General features: G+C 43.0%; 1 protein-coding gene across 1 annotated transcript in view; it reads left to right on the top strand.

The window, feature by feature from the left end:
• The window catches only part of LOC138293267 (pneumococcal serine-rich repeat protein-like), a 335,396-nt gene that overhangs the window by 114,265 nt on the left and 207,458 nt on the right, over nt 1–13,673 (top strand). The window contains exons 21-23 of the mRNA XM_069232401.1: nt 945–1,205; nt 6,427–6,687; nt 8,374–8,634. Of these exons, the coding sequence (XP_069088502.1) occupies nt 945–1,205; nt 6,427–6,687; nt 8,374–8,634 (783 nt within the window). The remainder of the gene's footprint in view (nt 1–944; nt 1,206–6,426; nt 6,688–8,373; nt 8,635–13,673) is intronic.

Genomic DNA, 13,673 nt, shown 5'->3' on the forward strand with positions numbered 1-13,673 from the left:
CCTCCTACCAGTCCATCCACCTGTGCTTTTTTACAACCATACATACTTTCATTATTTCAGCCATCCCTTGACATTCCAGCCATCCATTCACACATGCATCCATACACCCTTTCACTTTGTTATATGTTCCTAATGCCATTCTTTCCTTTCACTGTTGTCATTTATGGTGGGCCCTTTTTCTTCTCCCTCCACTTCAATGAAAAACGTAGGAGGAATTCCTACTGTTTCATGTCTATATAGAGGAAATGACTTCTATTTGTATTGTTACCAATCAAGAGGGGAAGGGATCAGATGAAGCCTTAAGAAGTTATTTGTTCTATGTGCCCATTTTTTCATTCTTTCCTTTGTTTCATGGTTGTTTGACGCCTTTTAGTTGAAATTGAGTTGTGTGTTACCTATTGGTTTGTATAGTCATCATTTGCATTTGGAAGTCAAGCAATTGTTCTCACATGGCGTAGTACATGTGACTTTGTTCTAAAACATTGTATACCTTTGTAACTAGGTGATATCATTGATTCCTTAAATATGTCAGAGTATTTGGTGCGATGTTCCTTCTAAGTTAATATATACTTCATCTATTGCAGTTACTATTTGACAACTAGTGGTGAGTTTGCATATAAATACTACAAAAAAGGGTTTAGTGCTAATATAAATCAGACCCTCCAATTGCTCCACCTACTGTTTTTTCAACTCCCTAGTCAATAGAGGGGGGTTTCTTGTCAGGTTTTTTTGAGCCATTCCTGGCTCAAACAAAAACACCCCGAAAGCACTAATAAAGTGGGGAACATCGTCACAAAAATGTAAAATATTACATCTGATACTATGGCGGGGGACATATGCATGTGATATAAAATGATAAATTAAAAAATATACTAATATTGAGATTATTCTTGTCTAAAAGAAAGTATGCTGCTTCATGGTTGACTTGAACTTCTGTCTTCCAGCTCCATGTGAACCTCAAAATTTGAAAGTGACATTGAACTGTGAAACTGGTACTGCTGACCTCTTGTGGACTGCTGCTGTTGGAGCACTTAGCTATGTTTCATATGTGACTGGTCCTGATGATGAGTATCTTTCTTGCAACACTACCGGAACAAACTGCAGTATCGAGGGACTGGCATGCGGGCAGGAATACAGTGCAACAGTGACAGCCTTCAATGACTTCTGCGGTGGGATGACCAGCGAAACATACATATTCCGTACTGGTAAGAATTCTACCAAGCATTGCATTATTAATGATACTTCTTTGCAGCAGATTTACCTTTTTAATTTAATTATTAAAATCAACAAGCATATCAAGGTAAGCAAGGTAATCATTGCTGTCTAAAACATACTAAACCAAAGACACCACTGAATCATCAAATATTTACCCTTAGCAATCACCAGCGCCACTACTCACAACCTCACAGCACACTGGGCTCAAACAATACCTGCATATCTGGCACACCATTCTGAAAATCCCACATCAGGCTCATTGGCCCAATGTACCTCATATCAAAACACACCTCATCTGCTTACTACTACACCTGGTTGGCATCCAAGCACTACAATGAAAACTTTGACTTGCTTCTGGCTGGAAACATTGACATTCCATTCTTAGTGTAAATCTGGGTATCTGACAGCTCGATGCTTATTGTTCACCAAACAATTCCACACACACAAAATAATTATTTCTAGCAATCACAACCAAAAGGAAGGAAACATTACACTTGTCCAAAGGAAAACATAAACACTAAAAGACACCAAACATTGTAATATATGGTTGTGAGATCCTACTCTTCCATTGCGTCAGCTTGTGCAACATAAGTCTCTTCTTCTTACTAGTCTACAAATAACAACGGTAAGCTTCTTGTTTTAGATGGATTTGTTAACCCAATTGCTATCAGTATTCTTGACCACCCACAAATCACTGTGTTAGTAGGCTATGACATATGCACTGACACAACAATTAAAAACACGTATCCTCACGATAGACTGGAAAAATTCCTGACAGATCCCATTCAGGGGTCACAAGGCAAGCGGGGTCACTTCCAGAAATGGCTTTGTATGTTTCTTCGCCCAAGGATCCTTTCCAGACTGTCCTCAAGCCACAAAGCCTTTGTATAGAGTTATGCTCCTTACAGCAGGGTAGTCTCCAGCTTGGAGAACTACCCACAGGAGAGGCACACAGAGGTGTTCTTTTTTTTAGTCCTCATGTCACCTTTCAGTATTGTCCATATGATTCTGTCTCCATATCACCTTTCAGTGTTGCCTATATGATATTTTTTAAGTAGTAAAAGGCCTGATTGAATTTCTAAAGAATCCTTGTCTTCTCTCTCCCCACTTCAGTGTCTAGGTCTCCTCCCTCCAGCATCAGAAATGTCAGCAATACAGTTCCTCTGGGAAAGCAACCTCACCTCCATCAGGTTCTTACAGAGAGGTTAGGGATAATGGATCCCACAGCCGTCCATTACTCTGGTTCACATATGCACACAATGCATGTACCAAACAGGCCACAAGCACCAATGGCCGAAAGGAGAATAAACATGATGACAATGATTACATGTTAAAATTCGATTTTTAAGTCAGAAATGAGGGATGTGTGTACTAGAGGTGAAATAAACAGAAATGTAGTGTAGAGTTAGCAGGATCAGCAGTGATAACCTGGGTAACACCAGCTCTCCTCCCTCGCTCTGTTCATATGCAGAGTCAACAACATATCAACAGTCTTCAGACAATGCTGTGTGATCATCAGGTAAAAGTTAACCAGCTGCGCCCCTTTCAAAATGATCTTTGTACGTGTGACTGTAGTGCCCAGATTGACGTTTACAGACTGGAACAGCATTTGAGGCCTGTAAAGATCAGGTGCAGACAGCATGGTAGGGTTTGTTGTACTTTGTAAAAAATAAAGATTTAGAGACTTCTGGTGACTCCATCTTGAACTTCGTTTCAAATGTAAGTCTGTGCCAGTTCAGTGGATACATAACCCTGTCTATCACCCTTACTCCCCACTTATCCCGTACCACCTCCTCCCCAACTAGGTAGTAGTACTAGCACCTTTGGACATCATCAGTCCGTGTGCCATCAGGGCTCCACCCAATGTTGTCGATCCCCAGGTTGATGCTAGAGCATAAGTGACATTAGATAAACGTGGTGAGAGAGAGGGAGACTAAAAGAGAGAGAGAGGGGTGGGGGGCAGAATATAGTAGAGGGGAAACCTTTCAATCTTAACGCCAGTGTGCAGTGTTCAAGGAAAGGGGATTTCCATGGAGTACTGCCATCAAAGCAATCTCAGAAGGAACTGAATGTCAAGCTTCCTGTGAGAGCTGGAAACAGGGAGAGGATGGGAAGCTTCTTACCCTTTGGCTAACACCTGTTAATAATTTTTAGAAATATCACAACACAGATTATTTATTTTCAAAATGTATTTTTATTCAGGTTTTTCCTTCACTCGTGCCAAGAATGTTTTGTTAAAATGTGTACCATACCCAGCCGTTCAGTCCATTCCTTGTAATACATACATCCTCGTATAGTACTGATGGACAGCCATTTTCCAATAGTCCCTGTAAATTTTACTCTATTCTCGGGTCCTGTTGTCATGCGGACTCAAATCAGAATTGTAAGGTAGTTTTCATGGCGGGTCTTCATTAGGGGGAACTGCAAGTTTCAATGTCAATGCATGTCACGTCCCCTGGCAATCCCTCCACTCTCCTAGTTGGTTCCACTTTTATTTCTTCAGCAGCACACCACTCACCCACGTCTCCGAGTCAGCCAGTGACATCTGGAATTGTAAAGCTCACCCAATGCAAGGCAAATCGCATCTTTGCTAATTGTAATGTAAAAAAATCAGAAAACATTTTCCTTATTTTGCTTTATGGGTATCCAGCAGCTATTCCTAGCAAACACGCCCGGACACGTAGTGGCGAAACAGCCCGTATTCCTTCCTATGTGCCTCCGGTTCCCGATGATAATGTATCCCCGGGCCTAGCCACGTGGCTTCAATTTCTATGCATCTGGGTCACTCCCCATTCTCCAACATACCTGTTTTATGAGGCATGGCCGGAGTAATGTATGTCCTGTGCACAAAACTGAAATGTATAAGCCTACATCTTGCATTAGTAGTGATCGTATGTACGAATGTCAGTGCCTCATCCCAGTGTTTATCCGTGAAGCAGGTATCTCAGTCAGCTTCCAACGTTTACCTATCATTTACAGCATAGATTCTTATCTTCTCATCAGAAATTCCAAGGCACATAAATAGTATGAAGGATTTAAAGATAATCGTATCACTATGATACTTCTGTTGCTATGAAGTGTGAGAGTAAAAGTGCAAACTCAACCTAATTAAAACAATCATTGGCAAAGCAGATTAATCTTATTGGCCAATAGAGATAGAGCAGCACAATCAGTGTTTCCAGTGCTCAACTGGCCACGTTGAAGGTATAGAAAGCACAAAGATTGATTTTTATACTGTCAAGATGGCCACCACGCTGCATGATGCAATGTGCGTTGCAGCCTTATGTGCATTGCTGCAATAGGTCTGGTTTTAAAAGAATGGTATATGGCCATGTGAAGCATTACAAGCAAAACATGGGAGTTCATATTTATTTGAATGGAAGCAAAGAACTGTAAAATAATATTGGTGCAGTTTAAAACCTCAGGTGAAAGTTGTACTCAAGCCAGACCTAACAATCCATGTAAGTTAATGATTGTCCTCCTCACATCTATTTTGCTGCCAGAACAACAAACATAAATGATTTATTTATGTAAGACACTTTAATAGCATTACAATGTCACCTGTGTGCCCCTCAATGCTCAACTCAGGCAGCTGGAAAAATAAAAACAATGACCTTAGCTGTATGGAAGGCTAGCAATTGTGCGTGGAAGCAGTTTTTGTGGTAACACACAGCTTCTGCTCAACCAAAACAAGTACACCTGATTCCCAAAATGTGGGTGGAGCTAAAGCCCCTCTCTGGTAATGCTTACATAATTGTCTGATGAGAGCTGTGATGTCAAGTTAGACCATAAAAAGGATGTGCATTACTAAAGGCATAGGGGGCCTGTCTAACTGTGTATGGGATGAACTCTACATAGCAAGTAGCAACATGCCAATCCCAGTGATTATTTACTGAGGTTTTGCACTAGAGCATGTGTGGCAGAAAGTGACATGAAGCATTGCCACATTTAACTAACCATTCTAAGAGTTCATGGGTGCAGCACAAAGTTGTGCAGCGCTATGTGAGTGCTTGTGCATCCCTTGGTAAATCTATGCCTTAATGTGTATTTTCAGCAAGTACAAGTATGTTTGATTTACCAAATGCTTTAATTGATGAAAAGTTTTCAAGTTTGTTTTAAACCAGTTTCTAGATTTATAAAATTTATTAAAGAGCCTTGCAGGATTGGGCTGGCCACAGTGAAAATTTGCACAACTCCTTACTCCATAATAGTTGTGGTTTGTCTGTATGCTACAAGTATTCGGAAGCATGCCCACTTTAGAATCCACCCAACAAAAGTAGAACAATTTGAGCATTGGACTTTGAAAAGTAGAGAAAAATCACATGCACCATTTTTTAATATGCAAACATATAAGAAATTATACACAAACAGTGTGCTTCATTTTTTGCAAAAACTGTACCTCAGATCCTGTTTTCACCCCTCTACATATTGCTCAATTGCCACAAATGCTATTAAAATCGATTAATATGTTTTTTGTACCTGCTCAAAATCATATGTAATATGTAGGGGTGGATGATAACTTCCGCTCTGCCGGCGGAGTTGGCCAAACTTTGCCCACTCCGTGTTACACTTTTAACGCAAGCTCTGGCCAAATTCTGCCAACTGCTGTGTGTCAGAGTTTTTTTCCCACACATGGCTAACCAACGGTAATTCGAAGAGCGAGAATTGAAGTCCTCTAGCATGATTTTCAGGCACTAGAAGGGCGCCTGGTGAGATTTTCCCAATGCTAGTGGTCACGGTCGGTCACAACTGTGCATATTTAGAAAGCTGCCTCTGTAGTAGAAAATCTACTGAAGCAGCAGCAAAACCAACTCAAGAAACAGCGCCAGTGCAGTTCATGCTGATTTTTTTGTGTGAAACAAGCTCACAGTGTTAAAAATTAGCACAAGCAGTGCAACAAACCAACTCTTGCTCGTCTGCGGAATTTCACAAAATTTTCATATAACTTTGCGAAAGTCCGCAGAGTGAAACTCTGCAAGTTCCACCCACCCCTAGTAATATGGCATCTGCCATCATGTTCAGGAACTTTTCACTGTGTTTCTTTACCAACTGTGCAAGATGTCTTATAGATGATATCCAGGTCATACACTGACATTTTTCCAAGCTGTGAATTTCTCTGATGTATCTGAGTATGGTACTAGAGGTCGTAAGGGAGTCTGCACAATATAGGCCATATTCTATGCCTGCTGAGGTTGTGTCTCTCTTTTTCAGCTCCCTGTAGTCCAACTGACCTGAACCCAGTTGTTGACTGCGCAACAAATATCGCAACCTTGTCCTGGACAGCTGCTACTGGAGCTGAGAACTATGAGGCCTCTCTGACTGCACCAGGGGGAGAGAAGCACTCATGCAACACAGCAACAACCACCTGCCACATCGGTAACCTGACGTGTGGTATGATGTACACCATGACCGTCACTGCCTCCAACGCAGCATGTACAAGTGCAGTCAGCAGGACAGCCACTTTCCAAACTGGTAAGAAGGCTCACATTTCAGGACTGGAATCTTTGAGACATCATTCCAGTTCTGTGAAAGCTCAACACCTGAAAGTGGTATGCACAATAATGTCTCCGTTACAAATTATGTGGTAACGTCTGAAAATACAGGGTTTCAGTAATTCCAGGATGAGGAATTACCACATAAATATGAGATTTAGCTTCAGGAATAAGGAACTTCAATGTAAATTGGTGTTCCACAAAGATCGCTGAATGTTTTTCCAACAGTCTAGGCCATTTACAATGCTATTTTGCACCAGGTTTCACTCAGTGACTTATAGTGGTTTTTGTGTTAACCTGAAGCTTTTTACTGAAAACGTTATTAATTCATACCTACCTCTGTTTCCACTAATCCAACTGTGACCATTCTTTCAGTTATTTATTAAATATTTCTTCTTTTTTACTAAATTGTATTCATAATTTTATTGCTGAGTTTTCTGAATGTTTTATTGTTTCGGTGCTACTTTAATACTTACCACACATTCCTCTGTGGAAAACCCTACTGCTTTGTATCTATCTACCGGCGAGCAAGCCCAGGATTCCTTTGGAACTCTGTTTTAACTTAGCAATTATTGAATTACTAGATTGGTGAGATCCAAACTCTTACACAATTAATTCCCAAATTTGTGAAGTGGTAGTCATTTTCAGTGCAATCACTGAACCGTCCCCAGAACTGTCTCTGGGAGAAGGGTCTGGTGGTTTTGGCACGAGGATGCCTCTGGGCCTTTGTGAAACCATGTTTGAAGCTGTAGTTCCCTCTGGGTTGTGAATTTGTTAACTCTCACTCCTGCATACAACAAACTGTTCCTGGGAGTCCAAGGAGGAAAGGGGCATACAGGTTCTCTTCATCATCCTAGGGTTGTCATCCCACGACTTCTTCCTAGCTATCTGCACTGAGGGAAGGCCCACCTCTCTAATACTCTCTAAAAGAGAGCATCACTGTGCTCAGATTTTCAACCTGACACAGTACCTACCTGCTCCCAACTGCATTGAAAATGGCTGCAGTTTGTTTCCACCACATGACTGCCCCCCGTTCTCCACAGTGGGGTTCAGGTTGTCCAGCACTCAAGGAATGCCACTGTTCAGCTCGATGCTCAATCATTAGTTCATTTATTTCCCTGACACTCGGTTTATCATATGATTACAACTATGTTGTTCCTTAAGGAATCTGAGATGTTTCTACTGATCATCAGTGTAGTGCTGACCTTTAGTCTTGGAAGCATCAAGGAAAATTCCATGCTCTTAAATGTCAAAGTATACAGAGCTAGAAAAAGGAATGGGTATGCACATTTAATTTGAAAGGGGAATAGGCATATGAGCCAGTTGAGGGACACTTCCGTTAGAAGTGAAGAATACAGATATATTTTATAAGATGTAGGCCAAACATTTCACCTGCTTGTAGAGGAATGTGCTGTCAGCATTCTATACGGTTTATTAGTTCAGATTATGAGACATGAAAACTGCAAAATACTGAGCTAAAATGTTTTAGAATAATGAGCACTCTAAACATCTATCAAACGTATATTAGGTAAACACATTTAATTAACATTCTCCTCCACTGGTATTGTTCTAGTTGGATAATGGAATGCCTTTAACTACATACAGGATTACTAAGCTTTCAAGTCTAACTTTTGTCAATATCGTTACTGTTTTATGTACTTTGCAGCACCCTGTATACCACAGGCAGTCAACTCAACGATCGACTGCGAATTGAACACTGCCACACTAGCATGGGGCAATACACGTGGAGCTCTGAACTATATCTCCAATGTGACTGGATCTTTAGAGGATTATTACTCATGCAACACAACATCTACATCTTGTGTCATCTACGGCCTGCAGTGCGGCCAGGCGTATACTGTAGAAATCACTGCATTAAGTGAAGCGTGCAGTAGCGCACCCAGCGATGTGGCTACGTTCCAGTCTGGTAAGCTTGCTTTTCTCTACACGTCTCTTGCTATAATGCTCTACTGCTCTTTAGCCATCTAAAGTAGCAACTTCCCAATCAGAAAAATAACAAAGCAGCCTGTGCTCAATTTCTAAAGGAGAATTGTAAATTCGACAGTGGTACACTACCAAAAATGCTCCATTTTGATTGGATCCTAGCTGGTATATCTACTCATAAGATTCATGGCTGATTGTCTCCTAGCTGGTTGATATCTTCCCAGGAGATTCATAAGTAATACTTGAGCCAAGTATCCTTAACGCATCAGCATACCTATCAGTACACGTCTTCCTTTACAGCCGCCTGTGAAGATCACAGCATTCTAATGAAGAAAAAGAATCTTCACCTGTCTCACAGAATGTGTCCGCATTGAGAGACCTGCTGCTGAGGAAGCTATATTTAGAGTAATTTATTTTCCATCACAGAAGGGGGAATATGGTCAGGAAAATATTTGTATCTTCTGCTACAAGCTCTTGAAATAAACACGTCTCCAAAATCATTCCTTTCCCTGTGATAATATTAACTATTTAAAGTGTTTTAAAATAGCACCCTCTTGTTCTTGTTTTGTCTGATTTAGAATGTCAATTATTTTTAAATCTGTTTAATTTATTTATCTTTGGATGCAGAAGTTTATAAGGTACAAAACAATATATATGTTATACATAGGTATGTGTATTTATATATATATATATATATATGTTCGATGGCATCTGTCGCTGTAGATATGCATGTTTTGCATAGCTCGCCATCTGGTGTTGGGCCGGAGTGTTACAAGTTGTTTTTCTTCGAAGAAGTCTTTCGAGTCACGGGACCGAGTGACTCCTCCTTTTGTCTCCATTGCGCATGGGCGTCGACTCCATCTTCGATTGTTTTTTTTCCGCCATCGGGTTCGGACGTGTTCCTGTCGCTCCGAGTTTCGGAACGGAAAGATAGCTAATTTCGGAAGATTTTCGTCGGTATTGTTGCGTTCGGGATCGGCGTAGTTAGATTCAACACCGCGTCGAAGGATCGAAGAGCTCCGGTGCCCTTCGGGGGTAGTTTTTTCGATCCCCCGTCGGGGCCTGGTCGGCCCGACCGCGTGCTGAAGAACGCCGATGGAACGGACCCCGTTCCGTTTCTGCCCCAAATGCCACAATAAATACCCCTATACAGACCAACACTTGGTCTGTAACCTGTGCCTGTCACCTGAGCACAGTGAAGACACCTGCGAGGCCTGTCGTGCGTTCCGGTCCCGAAAAACACTCCGAGACCGTCGAGCCAGAAGACTTCAGATGGCGTCCGCGCCGACAGCCCACCGAGAGTTCGAGGAACAAGAAGAGGAAGGTACCTTCTCGATCCAAGACTCAGACTCCGAAGGATTCGACGATACACAAACCGTGAGTAAGACGTCGAAAACCACTCAGAGGAAGATTTACAAGGCCCAGGGGACGCCACTGCCACCAGGCCATGGCTCCACCCATAAATTCGGTGACCGACCGTCGGCACCGAAAAAGGCCCAAACAGTGCCGAGATCGTCCGACTCCGGTCGAGACACCGGCACGCAGCCTTCTCGGGACCGAGAAAGTGCTGGAGACAAGCATCGACACCGAGATGCCGGTGTAGACACGGCTCGACGCCGAGACAGCGGCCCCGAAGAAGATCGGCGCCGACAGGTTTCGGCCCCGAAAATGAAAAAAGTCACCTCGGAGCCGAAAAAGGAAGCAGACAGGGTTTCGGTCCCGAAACAAACTGCAACCGACCCAGCTTCAGGCTCTTATACAGAAGAGCACTCGCTAACCTCCCAAATGCAAAAGCATAGGTTTGAGGAAGAGCTACAATCAACTGATGTGGACCATACGCAAAAGCGTATTTTCATACAGCAGGGGACAGGAAAAATAAGCACCCTTCCCCCTATTAGAAGAAAGAGAAGGTTGGAGTTCCAAACTGAACAGACACCACAACCAAAAGTGGTGAAAAGAGTTACCCCACCACCCTCTCCTCCGCCCGTGATTAACGTCTCACCAGCACAAACTCCTTCACACTCCCCAGCTCACACCACCATAAGCCAGGGTGACCAAGATCAAGACGCATGGGACCTATACGACGCCCCAGTGTCAGATAACAGTCCGGAGGCATACCCTACGAAGCCATCTCCACCAGAGGACAGCACCGCGTATTCTCAAGTGGTGGCTAGAGCAGCACAATTTCACAACGTAAGCCTCCACTCAGAACAGGTCGAGGATGATTTTTTATTCAACACACTCTCCTCCACCCACAGCTCATACCAAAGCCTGCCTATGCTCCCTGGTATGCTCCGGCACGCAAAAGAAATCTTTAAGGAGCCGGTCAAAAGTAGGGCAATCACACCAAGGGTGGAAAAAAAGTATAAGGCACCTCCTACAGACCCGGTTTTCATCACTACACAGCTGCCACCAGACTCTGTCGTTGTAGGAGCAGCTAGGAAAAGGGCCAACTCCCACACATCTGGAGATGCACCACCCCCAGATAAAGAAAGCCGCAAGTTCGATGCAGCTGGTAAGAGAGTCGCAGCACAAGCTGCAAACCAGTGGCGCATCGCGAACTCCCAGGCACTACTTGCGCGCTATGACAGAGCCCATTGGGACGAGATGCAACATCTCATTGAACATCTGCCCAAGGACTTACAAAATAGGGCAAAACAAGTGGTTGAGGAGGGACAGACCATTTCCAACAACCAGATCCGCTCCTCCATGGACGCTGCAGATACAGCTGCACGGACAATTAATACATCTGTAACTATCAGAAGGCATGCATGGCTCCGAACGTCTGGATTTAAACCAGAGATTCAACAAGCAGTTCTCAATATGCCTTTTAACGAAAAGGAACTGTTCGGTCCAGAAGTGGACACAGCGATTGAGAAACTAAAAAAAGATACGGACACTGCCAAAGCCATGGGCGCACTCTACTCCCCGCAGAGCAGAGGGAATTACAGCACATTCCGTAAAACACCCTTTAGAGGGGGGTTTCGGGGTCAGAGCACACAAGCCAGCACCTCACAAGCAACACCGTCCAGTTACCAGGGACAGTATAGAGGAGGTTTTCGGGGACAATATAGAGGAGGGCAATTCCCTAGGAATAGAGGAAGATTTCAGAGCCCCAAAACCCCTACTACTAAGCAGTGACTCACATGTCACTCACCCCCTCCACACAACACCAGTGGGGGGAAGAATAAGTCATTATTACAAAGCATGGGAGGAAATCACTACAGACACTTGGGTTCTAGCAATTATCCAACATGGTTATTGCATAGAATTTCTACAATTCCCTCCAAACATACCACTAAAAGCACAAAATTTGACAAAACATCATTCCAATCTCCTGGAGATAGAAGTGCAGGCACTATTGCAAAAGAATGCAATCGAATTAGTGCCAAACACACAAATAAACACAGGAGTTTACTCACTGTACTTTCTGATACCAAAGAAGGACAAAACGCTGAGACCAATCCTAGACCTCAGAGTAGTGAACACTTTCATCAAATCAGACCACTTTCACATGGTCACACTACAAGAAGTATTGCCATTGCTAAAACTACACGACTACATGGCAACTTTAGACCTCAAGGATGCTTATTTCCATATACCAATACACCCATCGCACAGGAAATACCTAAGGTTTGTATTCAAGGGAATACATTACCAATTCAAGGTACTGCCTTTCGGATTAACAACCGCACCAAGAGTCTTTACCAAATGTCTAGCGGTAGTCGCTGCACACATAAGAAGGCAGCAAATACATGTGTTCCCATATCTAGACGACTGGCTAATCAAGGCCCATTCGTTAATAGAGTGCTCAAATCACACAAATCATATCATACAAACCCTCTTCAAACTAGGGTTCACCGTCAACTTCACAAAATCCAAAATTCTGCCGCGCAAGGTACAACAATACCTAGGAGCCATAATAGACACATCAAAAGGAGTAGCCACTCCAAGTCCACAAAGAATTCAAAATTTCAACACCATCATACAACGCATGTATCCAACACAAAGGATACAAGCAAAGATGGTACTACAACTCCTAGGCATGATGTCTTCATGCATAGCCATTGTCCCAAACGCAAGACTGCACATGAGGCCCTTACAACAGTGCCTAGCATCACAATGGTCACAAGCACAGGGTCACCTTCTAGATCTGGTGTTAATAGACCGCCAAACTTACCTCTCGCTTCTGTGGTGGAACAACATAAATTTAAACAAAGGGCGGCCTTTCCAAGACCCAGTGCCACAATACGTAATAACAACAGATGCTTCCATGACAGGGTGGGGAGCACACCTCGATCAACACAGCATACAAGGACAATGGAACGTACATCAAACAAAACTGCATATAAATCACCTAGAACTTCTAGCAGTTTTTCAAGCACTAAAAGCTTTCCAACCAATAATAGTTCACAAATACATTCTCGTCAAAACAGACAACATGACAACAATGTATTATCTAAACAAGCAAGGGGGGACGCACTCCACGCAGTTAAGCCTGCTAGCACAAAAGATTTGGCGTTGGGCAATTCACAACCAAATTCGCCTAATAGCACAATTTATACCAGGGATCCAAAATCAACTCGCAGACAATCTCTCTCGAGATCACCAACAGGTCCACGAATGGGAAATTCACCCCCAAATTCTGAACACTTATTTCAAACTCTGGGGAACACCTCAGATAGACTTGTTTGCGATAAAGGAGAACGCAAAATGCCAAAACTTCGCATCCAGATACCCACACAAACAGTCCCAAGGCAATGCCCTATGGATGAGCTGGTCAGGGATATTTGCTTACGCTTTTCCTCCTCTCCCTCTCCTTCCTTACCTGGTAAACAAACTCAGTCAAAACAAACTCAAACTCATATTAATAGCACCAACTTGGGCAAGGCAACCCTGGTACACAATGCTGCTAGACCTATCAGTAGTACCCTGCATCAAATTGCCCAACAGGCCAGATCTGTTGACACAACACAACCAAAAGATCAGACACCCAGATCCAGCATCGCTGAATCTAGCAAT

The sequence above is a fragment of the Pleurodeles waltl genome, chromosome 4_2, assembly GCF_031143425.1.
Source record: "Pleurodeles waltl isolate 20211129_DDA chromosome 4_2, aPleWal1.hap1.20221129, whole genome shotgun sequence".
In the NCBI taxonomy this organism is placed as follows: Eukaryota; Metazoa; Chordata; class Amphibia; order Caudata; family Salamandridae; genus Pleurodeles; species Pleurodeles waltl.